Source organism: Pristis pectinata, chromosome 25, assembly GCF_009764475.1.
Source record: "Pristis pectinata isolate sPriPec2 chromosome 25, sPriPec2.1.pri, whole genome shotgun sequence".
NCBI classification, from domain to species: Eukaryota; Metazoa; Chordata; class Chondrichthyes; order Rhinopristiformes; family Pristidae; genus Pristis; species Pristis pectinata.
Genome location: NC_067429.1, coordinates 26,771,229 through 26,794,123, shown reverse-complemented (window position 1 = coordinate 26,794,123; position 22,895 = coordinate 26,771,229). Strand labels below are relative to the sequence as shown.

Below are 22,895 nucleotides of genomic sequence, written 5' to 3'. Positions count from 1 at the left end.
CTCCCCTTGTATATCTTCCTTTACCTTTGGTTTGTTTGTAAGCTCTTCTGAACCAGCTCCAAGAAAAGAATGTGGCCTAGAGAAAAGATTTTCCAGCCTTCTGGGAAATAACTGATTCCATTCTGGCATTGCACGAATAACAATACAGATCATTGGAGAAACAGAATCCAACTTTGACAGAACCATAAACACCAGCCTTACGTAGAAACATCGAATCATTATACAGGTCGTCCATGTGTTACGAACACCCAACTTATGGATGCCCCTACATATGAACGAGGTCACATAATATCATTAAATCTTATACAAGTGTGTATAATTGCTCTCAAAAATCAGCACACACTGACCTTGTTGAATTCATACATTGGTCTCCAACACAAGGCAGACAAAGTAGTGAATTCGTACCATAAATGCCAGTGTTGCATAACGACACTGGATCACTTTACTATGATACGAGGCCTAATCTCTGCTTTACTGAAGTAAATGGTCAGTATGAGGACAGTAGAAACATAGAAAATAGAACACCAATTGGCCCTTTGAGTTTACTCCATCATTCAATACAATTGTGGCTGATCATACATCTCAATGCCATATGCCTGGTTTTTCCCCATATCCCTTCATGCCCAACACATCTAGAAATGCATTTACCTCCAGAAACCAACCACCTGAACTGCGTGGAATCTGTATGTCCTCCAAGACCAGATGCTCCTGTTTCCTCACGCATTTTAAAAGCATGCTAGTAGGACAAACAGCTATTGTAAATTATCACTTCATCTAAGTAAGTGACAAAAGAAACAAAAGGGGAGTTGATGGGCTTGTGAGAGATAAATTGCAAGGTTACAGGAAGTATGGGACTGACAGGATTTCTCTGCTGGCAGCGGTCATGGGTCCGATGGGCTAAGCAGCCTCCTTCTATGCTGTAATATGCTTTAACAACAGGGCCTCAATAACCCTCTGTGGCACCAAATTCCACAGTTTAACCATCCTCTCAGCGAAGAAGTTTCTTCTCATCTCAGTCCTAAATGTCCTACCCCATATCACCAGACTATGATTCCCCATCCTAGAACACTAGCCAGAGACCCTCCTCCTCATATCCAGCCTGTCTAGCTCTGTCAGAACTTTATAAGTTTCAATTAGATCTTCACTCATTCTTCCAAAATCTAGCAAATACTAACCTATTTTATTTAATTTTCCCTCATACTGTGGTCCCAGTATCCCAGGAATCAGTCTAGTGAACCTTCATTGCATTCCCTCTACAGCAAGTACCGTATATCCTTTCTTAGATAAGAAAACCAAAACTACATGCAATACTACAGGATGTATAATTTTAGTAACACGTGCATATTGCTGTGTTCAAATGATATTGCAATGAAAGCCATCATACCTTTTATCTCCTTAACTACATGCTGCACTTGGTATGTTTGCGTTCAGTGACTGGTATACAAGAACATCCAAGTTTTTTTGTACATCAATACTTCACATTCCAACACCATTTAAATAATGTTTCCTTTCTCTTCTTCCTTCTGTCACAATGCCTATTTTTAAACTTAAATGAGTAACTGTATAAGAAACTCACTGTGAACTGGCCAAATTACAAAATGTAGCAATTACAGAGTGGTGGTGTGATACTGAAGGGAGATGCAATTCAGTCTGAGGACATGGTATGGTAACTACAAAATAAGCTGAACATTAGTGCACAATAGACAACATAAATATTCCTACTAGGAAAAAGAGGTGCAGGGAATCTCCACCTTCTTGCTCACTATGGCCCATCAAATTGGTAGAATGCTGAAAGTAAACAATGTTGTGTTGGAACCACACAGTGCTCTCTACTGGTCAAGTCACAATTAAGATGTTTAAACACTAAAGATAGATAACAGCCAAAGTATAAACCTTACTGTCAGAGAACTAAAGCATGAGAAAATATTAGGGAAACTTGAACATTTCAGCCTTCAAAAGGGTAAGGGAATGGCAAATGAAAAAGTTAGACCCAGTAAATCTGAACAGAATAAGATAACGATCATTGGTACAAACTAGATGTTACAGATTTCTACTTTGCAAAAAGTTGAATGACTATTGGATAAAGCAAAAGAGGAATAATTCATGACAATTTCCCAGAACAGAACAGGAACAAAGGGTCTTCCAGAACAGAACGGTTAGATAAATCCATAATCTCTATTATTTTGAAACTTTATTGTGCTAATGACTTTGATTCTTTATCTTGATTAACAATGACTGAAGCGGTATGGATCACAAAAGCTAAAATTAAAACAGAAAACAGTAGAAATAATAGGTTTGTTTGCTTTGCGTCTCTTCATTAGCGGTATCTGGCAAACATGAAGCATTACATTTGAAATGTCAATGTACTTCCTCCTACTCCCCTTAATTATTTTGTGTTGTCTAATAGCATATTTACAATAAGCCATCATTCCCATCAGAATGCTGATTCATTAAACCTTCTGCCACAGAGTGTGTTCTCAAGAACATTTCCTTATGATTGTGATCCATGGAAATGTTTGTGAAGCATCAAGTGCACGTACTTACTTTTTACTCATTTGTCATTCTTAAATATCAACCATGTCTCAGCTGATAACCTTCATGGTTTTGACCAATAATGTGTGGGTTCATGCTCCAGTCCAGAGACCTGGCACAAAATGTAAGCTGACACTTTAGTATTGTCACCTAAAATAACTGCACTTTCCAAGGTTTCATCTAGCAGATGTGATGTTAATCCGAGACCCCCTCTGCTTGCTCAAGTGGATGGAGAAGATAGCATGAAAATATTGAACAGCAGCATGAACTCTCCTGACACCTTGACTAATAATCATAACTCAAACAATATAATTAAATTTTATATTTTCTTGCAACATAAGAGACCATCAAGTCTATACCAGCTCTCAGGTTACTCCCATCAGTCCCATTCCTCACTTATTTCCTATTCCCTTGTGCTCAACCCCCCCTTGATCCTTGTTCCAACCATTTCACCGGGGCAATTTATGGTAATCAATTAACATACCAATCAGCATGATTTGGGGAACTGGGAAGAAAATGGAATACTCAAATGAAACCCAGTCACAGGGAGTATGTGCAAACTCCACACAGCCCAATTATGTTATTTATTTCAAACATGCACACTCAGAGCTATCTAAATCCCTTTTTCCATTGGGAGATATACTCAAGTATCAACATTGTTTCAATTGTTGACCCACCTGAATTTTTTGTTTTCGATCCAAATCTGCAGTTTTTATTCCATTTAAAATGCTTTTTGAAGTTAACAGCATTTTACAGAAAATTTTGTATTGCAAAAATTCAGATTGTAATGTTAAACTGTGAAATTCTGTTAATGTTTAACAGTAAGGCTTTGATCTCATTTACGACAGAGAATTTACAATCGAAACGAAAGAGATCATTCATATTCTAAGCTACACATGCCCTCAAAGGAATAGATGGAGCTCTTGGTACAATGAAAAACATTCTTCCCTTTCTGATTTCATATTGTTTAAACACTGCTTTCCTCAGAGCTAAGTCAACATCTCCCTACTGGCTCTAAATCAGTCCATTGGTTATAGCTTCCATCTAGATGAATGTACAATTATAATTAATCACCCCGTCGATTCTGAGGCCTCTTATTTGGCATTTGCTCCAGTTCTCTCTCAGACTTGTTTGTCAAGGTTACTTGGTGTTTTGTGTCCTTCTGTGCATTTGGTAACTGGAAGCAAACTGCATTACTTATTGAGTACCAAACAATCATTTATATAGTTTAACTGTGATCAGGATGTAATTAAAAACTGAATCTGTGCTGTTGTAGGTATGCATCGATTTTGTTTTTAAAACGTGTAGAGTGTGACCACAGAAAACACTATTTAGACCAATTCTAGAATTTATAGGAAAGGATTTAATTAAAGCACAAAAAGTAAATTTGAAGGACTGCTCCTGTTTTGTGTTAGTAAATTAGAGGTATAGGTTTGATTGAATAACACAATTCAACATTGCCTTCCCTTCCCTGTGCACTGGATCATTACCTGTCCATTGCTACGCTTCTTGAAGGTGTTCCACTTCACATCTCAAGATGTTCTGTTTTAAGGCAGAACTAGCTGAACATGATGCACTGAATATACCATTGTAATATTAAAATAAATACATAAGACATCCATATAAGAGCCAAATATAAAATTAGAATTTCAAATTTCTTAATATTTGAAATATTAGTGACTGAAAAGCACTTAATAACCTAGACCAATCTGCAAAAATATTGTTCACAATCTGCCATCTAACCAGCTTAACGTCACCTCATAGGCATCATAATTTAAATTATTAATACTAAACAACATCCTTTTTCTCAATTGAATGGGAAATGCTCTCTGCATAATGTGCACTTTCTTCAAGGCTCTTTATTAGGGTGCTGCACAGCATCTCTCTTATAGTAATACAATCTATTTGCCAGTTTACAGGTCATGTGCAATAAACACATAACAAAAAGTTTAAGCCAGAGATCAATTCAATTCAATCAGCAGTCTTGATCTTTGCAGAAAACTTGCAGTACGGAGATTTTCTGTGGATAATAGCAATAGATTAATACCAACAAGTGACATTTTTTTCAGTGAAAGTAAAGATGACGAAGCCATGATTTAATTCACTCTTTTAATTAAAGGTCACTTCTGTACCATACTCTTGTCTACCACCTTCATCAATTTATGTAAGCTCTGATAGTCGAGGTTTAGTCTCTGGTCTGTGTAGAATGAGCTGATTCTTGATGGCACAGCATTGTTACTGGATTTGCAAATTGTGCACACTGCTACACAATCTCAAATGCACAATCCAGCCAAACTGAAAAACCTGCCGACACTACACCAAAGTCTCATGTATGAAAAATAATTACTTAGATGGGATTTATGAGGAAGGATTGAACATGAATTTATTTAGGACCCTTAAAGTAGTAAATATCCCGGGCAGTTTACAGGGGCACAAGGGAAAAATATGAATGCCAAGAAAAATGATACAAAATGAAATTATACTAGAAAAGATTTCAGGTTCATTGAGAGAAATAAAACTGAAATTGTTCTCTGTACTGCAGGAGAGTTAGAGAGAGATATAATTACATTATTCAAAATTATGATTTTTACTTCCATTGGCAGGAGTGCTAGTAGGCAGGAATTTAAATGGCTAGCTACATTTTTGTCCAATCTTTTAGTCTAGAAATATCCCTTAACAGGTTTCTGTTCCCAACTAAACTTAATTTGCTTTTGTCAGCAAACTTAGATACAGTTCCTCCCCTGTTTAATAACGCCTTACACCCTGTACATACAAACGAATGTTTAGGAAATTGGCGGGTTGGATGGGGATGGATTTGCTGGCTGCCGCGGGGCTTCAGGCATTTTCTGCTGGCTGGGAACAGGCCATTTCCACATGCCTTCTCTCCTGTCATAACCTGGGGACTGCATGTTCATTGTTCTTTTTCCCTTTAATCTGTCCTTTATGGATATGGTGAAATGCTAGGGCTTAAGTAGGGATGCTTGGGGACACCATTTGTACCATTCTATCAACTGGAGCATGTACTTGCTATCCTTGCTTTGTCTCTTGCATCTTAATCCACTCACTCCTTAATCCATTCCCTACTTATGCCAATAATATACTTCCAAATTCTATGTACTCCCATAATTGTTAACAGTTAAGTAAGAAGTGCTGAAAAGATTGATTTCTAAAATGGCGTCAAGAGAAGTAAAATGCAATGGCCATTAGCAACCTAGGATAGTAGAATTCTAAAGGCTACAAGATCTTTGAAGTACTGCAACTTATAAATGCACTTAAACATCTGAAATGTACATTACAACCGAGCAATGATCTCCTGAACGCCCAATCAGTTAGCAAAACATTGGTAGAGCCATATTACAGGTTCTGGACACTAATAGTTAGTGGAAAGCTGAGCAAGAAGGGAGAAGAAAAGCTGGCAAGTGATTACAGCCAGTGACTACTTTGTATGGATTGCAGGAGTATTCCTGTACACATGGCGGCTTTCCTATTTTGTACATCCTGTCACTTAATCCGAAGAAGGCACGTGGTGTCTTTTTCATAGACAAATTAAGTTCACACTTTTTAGTGGAAAATACTGTGTTTAAAAAAGTTCTACTAGTATAGCCTCAATCAGGGCAGTCCTCCCAAGTAAAAACTCATAACTTATCTTTGTATTAGCATAACTGTTTAATAAATTTATTTTAACCCATCAGGTCATGCTTCCAGTAAAGCAGCAGAACTTGATTATATAACCCATCTGAAATGATTTATGCATACACGAATTTGAAATTCCAGTCATGGGACTCCATATGGAGAGAGAGGTGAGAAGTCTTTCAGGGAGTGCAAGAGTCACACCAGCTCCCTCCCTCCACACCCAACCGCTCCCCCCCCCAACCCCCAAATCACCACCACTTCACAATCCCTTCAACCTCAATCAGCCCAATCAGTAAGAGGCTGTCACAGAAAAAAAAACAGCATCGATCATGGACTCTACTCAATGAAAATGGGAGTGAGTGTTATTGTGTAGAGTTACTGAAGCCGAGGACAATCTTTTGACCTTTTGAAGAATGACCTTGTATTTAAAATCTACTCACTACTGAAATTAAACCCATCCTCCACATGATTGCTGGAGAACTGAATTAACATTCAATTTATTGATAAGATTACCTGTGCTGCAAGATGAGACCTATAAACTGTCAGTGCTAATATCATTTTAATTCTTTACTAATATGGAATTTTTCTTTTCTAATAATGTTTCTCCCTTTTCTGCCCTCTCTCTTCAAGCCCAAGTAAAAATAGAAAGATTCATTGATCTGTAAATTTGTCAGATGCTGAGCTAAAAGGATTATTGGATGTGACTAAAAGAATGAATAATTTTAGTTCATATAATGGTACTTAAATATTCTGGTACCATTATATTATTTGTCTTTAGGGACCACAGACAAACACTTTGTAGAAGCTCTCAAGAGACTGCAAAACTCAGATAAAGGTCATGGTCCATGATGGCCAAAGTGCCTTTTTTTATGTCTACACCAGCTTCACTGAACATAGCACAACTTGTAAAATTCATTATTCTTCACTGGCTGCTCTGGAACAAATCTGAAAGTTTAATTAACCTATTTTCAGTGCTGGTCTATGGCTTTTTCTTTACTTCTTTTACTTTGAACTTAAATACAGGGTGATCCCTGTGTTACAGTCATTCGAGTAATGGAAATTTGTCCTTACAAAATTCACAAATCACTACCCAAAAATTTGAGATACAGAAGAAAATTTGCTCTTACAAAATTTATGCAAAAAAAGAGCAAGTCAACACAAAAGTTATTTCATTTCAAATTTGTGCTTCTTGATGCATGCACAGATGATGCAGTTTCAGGTTATGGAAAATCGCAATACAGACTCCTTCCTTCCTTCCTCCCTCCCCCCCCCCCCCCACTTCATAACCAGGGAGTTGCCTCTAGCACAGTTCTGGAATTATTTGATTGAAAAGTCTCAAAACACAAATGCATATCCTTAAACCAATTATTCTCGACCAGATATGAATGACTGGATGACTAGGAGTGTACCTAGAGTCATAGAATCATATAGCATGGAAACAGGCCATACAGCCCAACTTGTCCACATCAACCAGTGGGCACCCTTCCGTATTAATTCCATCTCCTAGTACGTGGTCCATAGCCTTCTATGTCTGGCAATTCAAACGCTTATCTAGACACTTGTTAAATGCTGTCAGCAACCCAACTTCAACCATTCTCTCAGGCAGTGCATTCCAGGTACTTACGTTCTCTGGGTGAAGAAGGTCCCCCTCAGATGCCCTCTTCCCCCTGACCTAAATCTATATCCTCTAGTTTTACCTCATATCTTCAGCTCTGTCCTCCTCCATATACTTTGTTACCTCCAAAGAATTCAATCAAATTGGTCAGACAGGATCTGCCCTTGACAAATCCATATTGGCTACCTCTGATTAGTCCCCGTTTTTCCATGTGATCATTAATCCTCTTCCTCTGAATTTTTTTCCCTATATTTTCCCTATGACCGATGCTAGGCTCACAGATCTACAGTCACCAGGATTTTCCCTGCTGTATTTCTTGAAAATGAGGACCACGTTTGCTGTCCTCCAGTCACAAGGTACCATATGTGTGTCCAGCAAAGATTTAGAAATCTCAGCCAGTTCTCCAGCAATCTCTTCACTTGCCTCCCATAGCAGGCTAGGATAAATCCCAAATGGTCCTGGGACATATCCACCTTTAAACACTCTAAGGCATCGATTACCTTCTTCGCACTTTATTCTTTCACATGTTAATATACTTAAAAGAACACCTTCGGATTTACCTCAATCCTCCACGTCAGTGATTTTTCATGACCCCTCTTATCTTTCCTAGTTTCCTTTTTAAACACCTCCTTGTATTTTATATTCTTGACAGTCCTCTTCATTAGCTCCCCTTTTTTTCCCCCACATACTTTTTATCTCTTTATCCAACCCCCAATATCCCTCAACATTCAGGTTTTCCTATAATTGTTACTTGTGGCTTTTAACCTTACAGGAACATGCTGGCCCTGAACTCTCGCTATTTCTCCTTCGAATGCTTCCAAATGTGCAGATGTAGACTTACCCACAAGTAGATGCTCCCAATCTACCTAGGCCAGGTCTTCCTCATGTTAATGAAAGTGGCCTTCCCCCAATTTAAGACCTTTATTAGTGGTCCATCCCAATCCTTTTCCATATCCACTTTAAAATATAGAGTTATGTTCACCATCTCCAAAATGATACCCCACTGACACTTGATCAGCTACGTTCCCAAAAGATAGGGTCCAGTGATACTCCTCCCCTTCGTGATCTATGTACAGACCATGTCAAAGAACTCTCCTGGATACACTTCCAAAATTCCACCCCTTCTGAGCCTTTAAGGGAATCACAGTAAATATTTGGGAAACTGAAATCCCCCAGTACGATGACATTATTTTTATTGCTCTACTCTGTTATCTGCCTACATATCTGTTCCTCTATACTCTGTTGACTGTTGGGAGGTCTGCAATACACCCCAGCAAAGTGATAATACCCTTTTTGTTTCTAATTGCTACCTAAATGGCCTTGTTTGAGGAGCCGTCTATGATATCCTCCCTCCATACTGAAGTAATGCAAACCTTGATGAACAGTGTAATATCTCCTCCCTTTTTACACCCTCCACTGTCTTGCCTGCAAATTCTACATCCTGGGATATTAAGTTGCCAGTCTTGCCCGTCCTTCACCCATGTCTCAGTGACAGCAACAATAACCACCGTATTAATTAAAGGTTTGAGTTCATCTACTTTACTGGTTAGACTCCTTGCATTAAAACAGATGTAATTTAGCTTTGAATTCCCATGATGTGCACTCTCGCTCAAAGCTACAATCTCCTTCAGGTGATTGTACCTCTCCACCTACTCTGGGCTCCCTTCCCCTGCCATGTTAGTTTAAACTTTCCCCAACAGCACTAGCAAACCTCCCCCAGAACCATAATAAAGAATAAATGCTCACTTAACCCTTTCTGCTGGTCAACTCCCTCCAAAAAGTTGTCTACAAGATAATGCCACTGACATCTGTGCATCAGGATCTCTTTTTATTGCATTCACTTCAATGATAAATTATTTCTGTATTTCTATCAAATAAGCAGGAAACAACAGCTTGGGTAAGGAAAACAATGTCACATTACCAAAGCAAAATTCTGTGAAAGATGCAAATCTAAAATAAACACAGAAATTCTTGGAAATGTTCAGGCTAGATAGCATCTGCAGAGAGACAGTTCAGCATTTCAGGTTAACAACCTTTCAGCAGAACAGTGACAATGCTAATCTTGTCAGTGCTTAGCCTCTTGCTACCATGTCTATCCACCTTACCACCATCTCTCAGACTGAATAATACTCTGCACAATCTCAATATAGTACTTGATTCTAAGCAATATCAAATTCCATGAACACTCAACAAGACCACACAATTGTGTTTGCACTTCCAGTGCCAAAACCTTTATCCACTCCTTTGCTATCTTCATGCCTACCTTAATACATTTCTTTCAAGGGTTCCAACTCCAGCACTCCATAAACTCTAATACAACCAAATTTTTAACTTTTGCATATTTGTACTGTTTATGTTGCATCTCCATTATACTTGACTCTCATCAGCATTTCCAAATTAAGATCCCAATTTTCATCTTCAAATTGCTTCAGTAACTTTCTCCAGTCTTACCTCACCTTTCTGTAATTTTTAAGCTGCTGATAACAGACTCTGTTCAACCTAACAATGGTGGTAGTCCACAATCATTTTGGCCACACTCTGAAATACTGTATTTTTTGTTTAAAAAAAACAAACTTCTCTCTTATTATTTAGCCTAATCCATCCCCAAATCCATTTCTATCAATTCTCCATAATGCATCCTGGAGCATTTGTTGCATAATTGTTGTATAATTAACAATGATATCAATCAGATACCAATAAGAAACATGAAGTTCCTTTAACTTTTTGTTAGTAGAAGAAAGACATTCCAGACTATTTATTAAAGAGACAAATATTTTCAGTTATGATATCCAGAATCACAAAATATCACAATATGTGAAAATTTCATTATTATTGCCATTCTCTCCACAGTGTGCTCAGGAGATCAGACGTTCTGAATCAACGAAGTGCTCTCTCACCACTGAAAGAGTTTAAATGTTTTTTCTGCTCATCAGTGCTGCATGACTTGAATTTCAGTAGACATGAAAAACTAGCACATCCTTACAGGTCAGCATCACTCCACTACAATTGGCTTAAGTCAGTCAGAAGAGGACTGAGGCTTTGAGCACTGATGCTTAATGCTTAACAGGGGCAAAATACATTGTGCAAACAGTTGATTAGCTAAGAGTTAATGTCCTGCAGTATCCTTTGTCAACGTTTTGTATTGCAGTTGTGCTACACATTCTGAGTTCTGGTCCTTATAAAATATTTTAATACATGGTTTGAAAGTGAGCTGTCCACAGAAGTACTTCAGGAAGATATAAAACAACAGCTAATGTTTCTTTTGGTTGCACTCATACATGACAAAGAGGTCATTTGGGGCCCACCTCACCAATGACATCTTGTCCTGGGTTGATTCCTCATACTGCCTGTGATGGCACAATCAAGCACATATCTTATTGAAAACCAGAGGCTAAGACCTATAACTACATTTTTCAATAAACAGCAACATTTTTGCTGAGCATTCATCAAAATAACAACCTAAGAAAATGAAGATGAGGCTAGATAAATGCCTCAATAACCTTACAACATTTGTTCATTTACTTTCTAGATAAAGTTTAGATTTATCTGTACTGGAATAGCATTACTATTCTCCATGGTGTACCATTTAATATTAGATCTCAACCAACAATACTGAAACAAATAAATAACTTATATGGTGATTATCAAATCAGCGTTTGTTGAAACAGCTGCATAAAAAATTGCTGATGGGCTCCATGTGGCAAGTGATCACAATTCAGAATGGTTGTAAAGTGCTTTGCTATTTTGAAATCACAAAAATGTTTATATAATTGGAAGCTCTTTCCTTCTGCATGGACAAAGGAGGAGAGGACTCAATTACAAAACTCTCAAACCTCAGGCAACATCAGAAATTAGAAATTTTCCTCTCCCAGAGGACAATTGATTTGTGAAACCATCTAGCAAAAAAAAACTAGGTCAATCAATATCTTTCACAAGGAACCAAGTCACTCCCAATAGGAAAAAGAAATGTGTGTCGTTAAGATATTAATAGATTTCCTTGGTTCATTTGGCGCTAAGAGGGGATGGACACACCTTGGGAGTAGGGAAGAAATCTATAATTGAGGTGGTCTTCTTACACGGACATGGCCTTGTTGAGCTTCTTTTAATTTCAATATTTATGAACTTGGAGATTTGTTACAAGACATATAACATTTCTTCTTCACAAAAGAATCAATGCTCTCAATTAAATGATCACTGACTATGCACAAAAAAAATCCTGTACAGCATAAAATCCACTGAATGGTGATGAGAATTAATTAGAAAGAAAAAAAAATTCTAAAAAAATAGGCTTTCAGTGGAAAAAGTGAGCAAGGAGTAAATAGAGAACAAAAACTGCACCGGAAGGTGAGAACAAGATCAGCAGTAATCTTATCGAGTGGTGAGCATGCTTGAGGGACTGATGGCCTACTTCTGCTCATAATTTATATGTAACCTGGCAGCCAGGGTGAAAGATAACAATGAGAAAGTCGAAAAATTACAAGATAAACAGGAAGCTCACAATTCAAATTTGTAACTTTCTTCGGAAAATGTAGTTGTTCAGTCAAACTTGCATTGAAGAACACAAGTCATTAAACACAATTTAAGCATTACTCTTGGAAAACAATCTTTTCCTACAATTTTAAAACAAGGTGGCCACACTTCTAATGGAGACACAAGAGACTGCAGATGCTGGAATCTGGAGCAACAAACAATCTGCTGAAGGAACTCAGCAGATCAAGCAGTGGGAGGAAAGGAACTGTCTATGTTTCGGGTCGAAATCCGGCATCAGGACTCTTGAGAAAAGTTTGAAGAAAATTATCACATCTTCCTTCTCTCATTTAATTACTCCTGAATTCCACTCAGTCCTCCTTTCCTGACTTTCTCTGCATCAGGAAACTTGTTTTATCTCTAACTTGTTCCAGTTCTGATGAAAGGACATGGACTTGAAATATTAACACCATCTCTCTTCATTGATTTTGTTTGACTTGCTATTTTCAGCATATTGTGTTTATATCTCACAAGAAGAATTGTGATTTAGATTAAGCACCACAAGGCCACTTCTGCACATATCACTGTCAGATGAGAAATAAAAATACCATTGTGTAATTCTGTTTACTGTTTGTGATTACAGACTGCAATGACTACCATTGCTGCTCCTTATATGATTTATGTGTAAACATAAAAGAAACATTGTAACATTGAAATATAACCCAATAAATCAAGATAATGTTGTAATAAACAGTATATGTGCATACTATTTTACTAAATCGTCAATGATCAAACCCTAACAATAAAACTAGTGCCATGACAACAACCTAGAAGCATTTAGAAGTGCTACCAGTATATACTGTAATGTGCATAGCACACCACAGAATATATCGTAATCTTGACCATAATACATGAAATACAATGCACTTGAAGCCTTACAAATGCTCATTCTATTTGTTGATATGACCTCAATGCACACATCCTGATAGTGTCTCTGCTGCAGTAAAACCCCTTAGCTTTTTTTTTACTTATATTCAATTTGATAACATACAGCCAAGTAACCATTGATTAGCAAAATGTTTTGAGCTGGGCTGCAAAATTGAAGGATTTCACTGGTTTTCTATAACTCATGAATGGATCAATATTGATTTTTTTTCCTGACTTTGAAGAAAGGCAGAGTAAAGGCCCATTGAGCATTAATAATTTCAAATATTAAATATTCCTGCAGCAATACACTGCTCAGTTACAAATATTCTAGCTGCATTTTATAATGAGCAAGTTTTTGAAACTTTCTTTATCTGTCAAGGGCAGGATCCTACCAGCTGTGACTAGCAGTTCTGAAGATAACCAATGGCTTTCAGCCTCTGCCTCATAAGTTAACTTCAGACATTATGCAGACCCATCACAAGTTTAGGCCTCTCACAGACAGGTGCTGGCATATCCAGAGAAGTATAATAATGGATCCTCATCTTGCTGGGATTCCCTAATGTTATTTTGGGAACTGCCTCTCCAATCTATGCCAGCTAGGCCGAGTGAAGGATTAAAGTTCCCATTCACTTGAATGGAGATACCATGTCTCAACTTTAAGAGGGAAAAGGCAAGTTATTTACTTAATATTTCATTTTACTTTAACGTTTATAAAGTTTCTTATGGTTATAATGTATTTTAATTACTTTTAAAATAATAGGTCATCTGCAATTTAATAATCTCTGATTCTGCATTACCTCCTGTCAATATGCTCTAGGGATGCTGCTGATTGTGGATACTTAACGACTGAGGAAACTCTACATTATGTTGGCACTTCCTGGGTGCAGATGGTGAACTTGATCAGTCCTCTACATCCAACCAAGGTAAGCGCAGGAGATGGGCACCAAAGGCCACAAGTTTGAGCAATAGGCTTGACCTGGCTCAATTGGGCAGGCACAGTAGTGTAGCGGTTAGCGTAACACTATTACAGCACCAGCGACCCGGGTTCAATTCCAGCCGCTGTCTGTAAGGAGTTTGTACGTTCTCCCCGTGTCTGTGTGGGTTTCTTCCGGGTGCTCCGGTTTCCTCCCACATTCCAAAGACGTATGTTAGGAACTTGTGGACATGCTATGTTGGCACCGGAAGCATGGCGACACTTGCGGGCTGCCCGCAGAACACTCCACACAAAAGATGCATTTCACTGTATGTTTCGATGTACATGTGACTAATAAAGATATCTTATGTTGCCATGAAATTTGTTATGCAGTCTTTATTCCTGTCCCAAAGTGGGGAAACAGATCAGGAAATTATGGCAGGAGAAATTGAGGAGGGAATAAATGGTAGGCTTTCAACATGAAATAAAAACATGCAAATACTGAAGTTTTCAAGAAGTTAATTTATACAGGAGGAAGAAAAGATCAGTTGTCAATAATGATGAACAAAAATGTGGAAACCAGGAGCATGCAAGAATTGGATTGCACATATCTGACTGAATGGAAGCAAGATGTTTGAAAGAATTTGTACAAATTGAAGGCAGGCAATGAGGGAGACATTTAGTCAGAGCTCAGTCCTAAAGATCCAAACTAACTAAGGGATCCCATTCTTTAGGCTTAAAAATATCACTGAACACAATGTTTAAAACGATTGATTACTGAATATTATAGGTTGTTAACTGGGTCTTTACTATTCAACACGTCTTGATGGTTTAAGTAAGATGTGTTTATTCTGATCATAGTACAAATGAGCTCCTTATTCAGCAAATGTCCTCTCAATTATTATGTGACTTCGGGTTTCCTTTTTGATATCTTTTACTTATCACACAGATATTTTGATAAAGGTGGATGAACAGAGTGTATTCAGGCTGTAACACCATCCTCAGAGGGGTTGTATTGGAAACATACTTGCTTATCACTGCTTAGGACATTGCAGTATTTGAGCAGCATTTATTGTTAAAGCAAAACTAATGTGTTTAAACTGCAAATGGAAGTGCTCTAAGTTGTCTTTTAAAAAGGGAATGGCCCACAGTTCATACTACAGGAGAAACTTGTGGAATAAAGAAGGGAAGAAGACAGGCAAATTAAGAAGTGGTAATTTGTTTCATAACTTGCAACGTTTCATGAAAATGAAGGCTGAGTAAGGTAAGAGATACTATAGATTATTAATACTGCAAAGGAACAGTTAACAATGCAAGAGATTGTAACATTTTGATTTTAATACAGGCAGCATGCTTTCCCAGCAATAGCATCTACCACATACCCATAACAGACAAAATGGTTATATCCGTTGTTTACTCATGTGTTCGCTTAAGGGTCAAGCGAACCAATCATGACAACAACAAATAAGAAAAATTCTATCTGATTTGGTTCCCAACTGTTTTGGCTCATGTTTTGACATGACACAACTCACTTTTTCATACTCCTGCATCCAAGCAGAGTAACAGACTTAAGTTTGTTACTGCACTTCTCTTTTGCCATCGGTTTTGTTTCCTCATTCATTATTCCTCATTTTCTGTTCATCTTATTCCATCCTTGTTTCACTCCTTTACTTTTCACTTTTCTTCCTTCTTACTGTTTTGCCCATCAGTGGGCATCGATACACTTGTCACTATTTTGCTTACATCGTTTTCCCAGTTTCTCAGAGTATCAGAGTTGTCATCTGAGAAGATCACAGGCAGCAGGTAAAGGATCCAGAGATGTATCTCAGCCAGCAAAAGGGACAGTAAATACAGCCAGCACATAGTACTGCTGTAATTTAAAAAAAGCTGACATGCCCATGTTAAATATCAACCATGATTTTTCTAACCATCTTGGATAGAGGCCACGTTTAATCCTCCCTTAATCTGAAAGAAACCTCAAAGTCAATAACAACTGCACAACAGGTTTAATAAATTAAACTGAGCTGATCCAGAATATAATAAGAAAGATTTGCTTTATTATTAATGGAAATCCTCTGGCTGAAGCTGATAAAAGTTATCAACAGAAGATCAAAGAAAAAGGTGCATTTCACCGTTAAAAACAAAACAGCAAACCTGAGAATTGGGAAAATTTCAGAATTCCATAAAGGAGAAGCAAGGAATTGATAAGGAATGGGAAGGTAGAATATAAGAGTAGTAACATAAAATAAACATATTCAAATAGCACTTATCAATGTGCCAAAATGCAAAAGACTAGTAAAAGTGAATGTGGATCTCTTAAAACTGAGAAGGAGAAATTGTATTGGGGAATAAGAAATTAGCAGAGAAATTGAAAAAAAAATGTTTCTGCCTTCATGGAAGGTACAGAAAACCTCCCAGAAAAAGTGAAGAAACACAGGTCTAATGTGAGCAAGGTCAGAGGAATTAGGCTTAATAAAATATTGGCATTGGAGAAATTAATGGGACAAGGAGATGATAATCCTCCAGGACCCAATGACTTGCATCTGAAGATTTTGAAGGAGGTGGCTATGAAGATAGTGGATGCATTGATAGCCATCTTCTGAAATTCCACACATTCTGCAAAAGATTGGGAATCATAAATAAAACACCAGTGTTTTGGTGGGGGGAAGAGAGAGAGCACGAGAATCAGCCTGACATTAATCTAAGAATAAAAAAAAATGAAGTTGTAACAGGGCATCTAGAAAATAATAGGATTACATGCATGTATGAAAGGGACATTTTGTTTGACAAATCTCTTTGACTTAGTTTGAAGTTAGAACAGGGTGAATAGATAAGGGCTAACCAGTTGATGTGGTATATTTGCACTTTAAGGTGGCCTTCCATATGGTTGCACACACAAGATTATTAAACAAAAATATGGTGACCAGTCATGAGGGTAATATATCACTGCAGATTGAGGACTGGTTAACAGGCAGAAGATAAAATAATCTGGCCACTTTTGGGCTGGGAGGCTGTGACCAGTGAGTGCACCAGGGAACAACGCAGGAGTCCCAGCCGTTCGCAATATACATCAATGATTTTGATGTGGGGATCAAATGTACTTTATCCAGGTTTGCTTCTGATACAAAGCCAAGCATCAGAGCAGACTATGAGGAAAATGCAGTGCGACTTTGGTTATATTAACTGGTTAACTGAATGGGCAAAGACACAGCAGATGGAATATAATGTGGAAAATTATGACATCATCCAGTATGACAGAAGAAATTTAGAAATGTTGGTTTTTTTTTAAAATAGTGAGAGATTGAAAGGTGCCGGTGTTCAAAGGTACCTAGTTGCTCTTGTACATGATTCACTGAAGGTTTCATGCTGGCACCACAGATCATTAGGAAGGAAATCAGTACATTATTGCAAGAGGACTTGAGTAGAAAAGTAGAGAAACCTTGCTCCATTTATATTGGGCATTGGTGAGACCATATCTGGTCTGGTCTCCCCACTTAAAGAATATGCTTGTGACAGAGAAATGCAGTGATTCTTGGGATGGTACATTTGTTGTGCGAGGAGAGATTAAAGAAAATGGGCCTCTACTCTCCAGAGTTTAAAGGAACAAGGAATCTCAAAACACACAGAATGCCTGCAGAACTCAAAGGTAGAGGCTGAGTTTACCTTTTCCCTGGTTGGAGTGCCTATTGCCAAAGGTCAAAGTCTAAAAATAAGGAAATCTGCCATTCGTGACAGATGAGAAATTTCTTCAAACAGATAGTAATGAATCTTTGGAAGTCTCTACCTTTGAGAGTTGTGGAAGCTCAATTGCTCAGTATATTCAAGACAGAGGATGATAGATTTTTAGATATTGAGGAAGTAGGGGATTATAGGGTAGCGGTGAGGTAAAAGATTAGCCTATTGAATGGCAGAGCAAACACAAAGGGGCAAAAGGCCTACCACTGTTTCTATTTCTTCTTATGAAGTTCACACTGAGCTCACAATCTTTTCTTGTAGTTCACTCTCCCCATATTTGCATTTATATAAATTGCAAAACAATTATTTAATTCTTCAAATAGACAGTGAGCATATGTTAGACTAGCTAAATCTTGGGAGCCTTTTAAACTGTCTGAGGCAATAATAAACAGCATGAAATCGAGGCTTAGTTCTGCAGCTTCTAAACAGTATTTGTGCTGATATTATCAACTTTGAGGATTCCAAGTGAATTCTTTGATTCACTAATATTTAAGGTCACATACAATGAAAATGCCTACTTTAATTTTTATACATACACTTAAATCAAATTCATCCACACAGGAAGACCAGGAGTTATGCATTGAATGGCTGAATGCATTTGCCGGTTTGTTTCAGACTATCAGTTTTTCTTAGAATTTACAAGACTAAAGCTTAAAATTAAGAATGGACCCCAAGGTTGAGTGCAAGCCGTTCTAGCCATATGTTACTTTGGACTGCAGTTGTACAAGATTTACTTATTTTTTTCCTCTCGTGAGCAACTGCTAGCTTTGCCTTATAGCAAGTTGTAATGAGCAATGCATGCATGATATCAGGTGCAAAATCAAAACGGATGTTGAAATTTTACATAGAGAACAAAAAAAATTACAAGAAGGTAATAATTATACCTACACAAAACAGAGCAGATTACAGAGCTTCATCAAGGAAGTACTAAAAATGATTTGGTTATTAACCTGCATCACCTAGAAATCTCACCTCAAATTTCTGGAGTTGAATCAGAGTGAAATTTGTTGCAACAGATTCATACTAATGACCTTTACAACAGGTTCGCCTTCTATCAGAAGTTGTATTTCATGTGCTTAATAATCAGTGCCCCTCTGCATTCCTTTCCCTTTGCATTGACAACTCAAACCCCTGTGGATTGCACACACAGGTGTCAACACAACAGCTTTATATCTACATTTTTTGTTTTATGATAAAATTGTGGAACTCTGTACTTCATGCATGTATAATTCTTCTGCCACTTATTTCATATCACAAAGGAAAGACCTAAATTGTTGAAATTCTACTGCTTAATTTTTGTAACATATAGTTCATTATAAAATTTTACATTACAGCTGCTTTGTCATTGATCTTGGAGAAATGTTTGCTTTGCAAAATAATTTCCAATAAAAATAAATGGATTATATGCTCCATCTCCAAAATAATACCATTATTATTTTCAAAGAATTACACAATCTTTTTGGTGACTGAGGTATTTGATACTTGAACAAACTTTGCTCATACCTTCTGCAGGAAGAGAACAATCCGTTCAATCATGCGTGTTCGCCGTTCCTCTAGAGTAAACAAAGTTCTTGGTGTCCGAATAAAGAGTTTTGTCTTCCCATAAGCAACGTCGTGCTGAAACTCGCAGCACTCTACCAACTTCTTAACAGCTTCTTGGTCAGATCGCATATCGTGGTTTGGCCATGTGAACTCCGAAATCATCTTGTATCTGGAGAGGTGTTGAGAAAGGGTGTCTATTACAACTTTGTGGAAACTGGAAAGAAATTAGTTAAATGCATTGAAGTTCTTAATCTATAATTATACTTCAGCATGTAACTGCTTCATCAGGAAACACTGCACTTCCCTAGGCCAAAATATGAAGATATACCATTTACCATTTTGAAAGAACTTTGCCACACTTTTCCCTTGTTATTGGTTTTCAGATGTGACGAAAGGAATAGCATTTGTAGTATTTACACATTTCTGGCATGATTAGCAAAAGGTTTGACCCTCTAAAACATTATGGCTTAGAATGATAAGTTCTGATGTCTGCTAGTTAGTAGAGAGGTCAGGATGAGAGGATGCACGGATATCAACAAATGCTGAAATGCTGTCTTAGATGAGTCTGCAGATCAGGGAGCAATCAGCAGTACTTAAAAGTTATTCACTGAGATCAAACAGCATATTACAGGATTTAGTTGGCCATTTAAATGAACACCACAGAGGTTAAAAGAGCATATGTAATATTTAAATGCATATACTTGCGGTAATTTACATGCAATTCAGCACATGCTGGGTGATAAATTTTGGTTTTCTGACTTAAGGTCCATTCATTAGTAAGGTAATAATGCTACTAAAATCATCAGGACCATAAGTTGAAACAGTACAAGGTTTCTTCAACTTTGAGATCCAGATTGGAAGGACATGGGGACATTTCACCCAAATGTGCCAATTCTCCATTATCATCTGAAGATTATTTCTGTATAATAACCATGTTTTAAGTTTCTGCTCATCTTGAGGAATATAAAATTTACCTAATATAAATTCACCTAATAATATAAAATTCACAGGTGAAGGAACCGTGGGTGATGAGAGAGGTGGAACGACTAGTTAGGGAGAAGAAGGTAGCATATATAAGGTATAAGCAGCAAGGTTCAGACAGGGCCCGTGAGGAATATAGAGTAGCGAGGAAGGAACTTAAGAAAGGGCTGAGGAGAGCTAGAAGGGGACATGAAAAGGCATTGGCTAGCAGGGTTAAGGAAAATCCCAAGGCATTTTTCACGTACGTGAAGGGTAGGAGGATGGCTAGGGTAAAGGTAGGTCCGATTAAAGACAAAGGTGGGAGAATGTGCCTGGAGGTAGCGGAAGTGGGAGAAGTTCTCAATGAATAATTCTCTTCAGTATTCACCAAGGAGAGGAGTCTTGATGACGCGGAAGGGAGTGCTGGTAAGGGCATGTCCTCGAGGTTGTAGATATCAAGAGAGAGGATGTGTTGAAGTTGTTAAATAATATTAAGACAGATAAATCTCCGGGGCATGACAGGATATTCCCCAGGCTGCTTCGAGAGGCGAGGGAGGAGATTGTTGAACCGCTGGTAAGGATCTTTGAGTCCTCGTTGTCCACGGGGATGGTGCCAGAGGATTGGAGGGTGGCGAATGTTGTCCGCTTGTTCAAAAAAGGTAGTAGGGATAGTCCAGGGAATTACAGACCACTGAATCTCACGTCTGTGGTGGGTAAGCTGTTAGAAAGGATTCTAAGGGATAGGATCTATGAACACCTAGAGAATCATGGACTGATTAGGGACAGCCAGCATGGCTTTGTGAAGGGAAGATCTTGCCTCACAAACCTGATAGGATTCTTTGAGGAGGTGACGAGGAAGATTGATGAGGGTAGTGCGATGGATGTGGTCTATATGGATTTTAGTAAGGCGTTTGATAAAGTTCCTCATGGTAGGCTTCTTCAGAAAGTCAGAGGCCAAGGGATCCAGGGAAGTTTGGCTGTGTGGATTAGGAATTGGCTTGCCTGTAGAAAGCAGAGGGTTGTGGTGGAGGGAGTGCCCTTGGACTGGAGGGCAGTGACTAGTGGTGTCCTGCAGGGATCGGTTCTGGGACCTCTACTTTTTGTGATATTTACAGATGAACTAGATGAGGGGGTGGAAGGCTGGGTTAGTAAGTCTGCGGACGACACTAAGATCGGCGGTGTTGTGGATAGTGTGGAGGGCCGTCGGAGCTTACAGAGGGATATTGATAGGATGCAGAGCTGGGCTGACAAGTGGCAGATGGAGTTCAATCCGGAGAAGTGTGAGGTGGTACATTTTGGAAGGACAAACTCCAGGGCAGAGTACAAGGTAAATGGCAAGGTACTTGGCAGTGTAGAGGAGCAGAGGGATCTGGGGGTTCATATTCACAGTTCACCGAAAGTTGCCTCACAGGTGGATAGAGCAGTTAAGAAGGCGTATGGGATGTTAGCTTTCATAAATCATGGGACTGAGTTTAAGAGCCACGAAGTGATGATGCAGCTTTACAAAACTCTAGTTAGACCACACTTAGAGTACTGTGTTCAGTTCTGGTCGCCTCATTATAGGAAGGATGTGGAGGCGTTGGAGAGGGTGCAGAGGAGATTTACCAGGATGCTGCCTGGATTAAAGCGTATGGAATATGAGGAGAGGCTTAAGGTGCTAGGGCTTTATTCACTGGAAAGGAGGAGGATGAGAGGAGACATGATAGAGGTATATAAAATATTGAGAGGAATAGATAGACAGTCAGCGCCTCCTTCCCAGGGCACCAATGCTCAAGACAAGAGGGCACGGCTTTAAGGTTATGGGTGGGAGGTTCAGGGGAGATGTCAGGGGGAGGTTTTTCACCCAGAGAGTGGTTGGTTCATGGAATGCACTGCCTGGGGTGGTGGTGGAGGCAGATACACTGGATAGGTTCAAGAGTTTGTTGAATAGGTATATGAAGGAATGTGAGATAGAGGGATATGCGGGAGGAAAGGGTTAGACAGTGTGAGGGTGGTTTGATGGACAGCACAACATGGTGGGCTGAAGGGCCTGTTTTGTGCTGTATGGTTCTATGGTAATATTTTCAAAGTCGAGTTAATTGTCATATGCATGTATGCACAGGTGCAATGAAAAACGTGCTTGCAGCAGCATCACAGGCACATAGCTTATACTTAGAGATACATTTTCATAAATTCAACAGCCATACTTTAGCAATGCCCCCAAAAATTACTTTGACAATACTAGTGGAGGAGCAATTTGGAAGAGAGAATTGGTTGTTAGGCACAATCATTTTGACTGTGATTTGGATTTTGATACAGTTTATGATGTTGCAATGGCACTGACGGATTCCAATGTTTATTTATCCTGAAAAGGTATTTGCTTGAATGAGGCCATTTGCAATCCTATTGCTGAAAGTGGCAAACATGAGCCAATTCATCCACATTCTATTTTCTGCAATAAATGAGATAACGGTTAAAGTTTACCATTCTCAGAGTCATAGGGCATGGACGCAGACCCTTTGGGTCTACCTGACCATCAACCACCCATTTACATTAATTGTACGTTAGTCCTTTTTTTTTATTCTGTCCACA

General features: G+C 38.4%; 1 protein-coding gene across 2 annotated transcripts in view; it reads right to left on the bottom strand.

Annotated features, from left to right (window-relative positions):
- The window catches only part of myo1d (myosin 1D), a 427,465-nt gene that overhangs the window by 237,537 nt on the left and 167,033 nt on the right, over positions 1 to 22,895 (bottom strand). Inside the window, exons 16-17 of one of the 2 annotated variants that reach the window (XM_052038939.1) lie at positions 19,326 to 19,533; positions 4,374 to 4,552 (exon numbers count right to left, since the gene is read on the bottom strand). In XM_052038939.1, the coding sequence (XP_051894899.1) occupies positions 4,508 to 4,552; positions 19,326 to 19,533 (253 nt within the window). In that variant the 3' untranslated portion in view covers positions 4,374 to 4,507. Of the gene's footprint in view, positions 1 to 4,373; positions 4,553 to 19,325; positions 19,534 to 22,895 lie in introns of those variants that run through there. The other variant, XM_052038938.1, reaches the window with a different exon arrangement.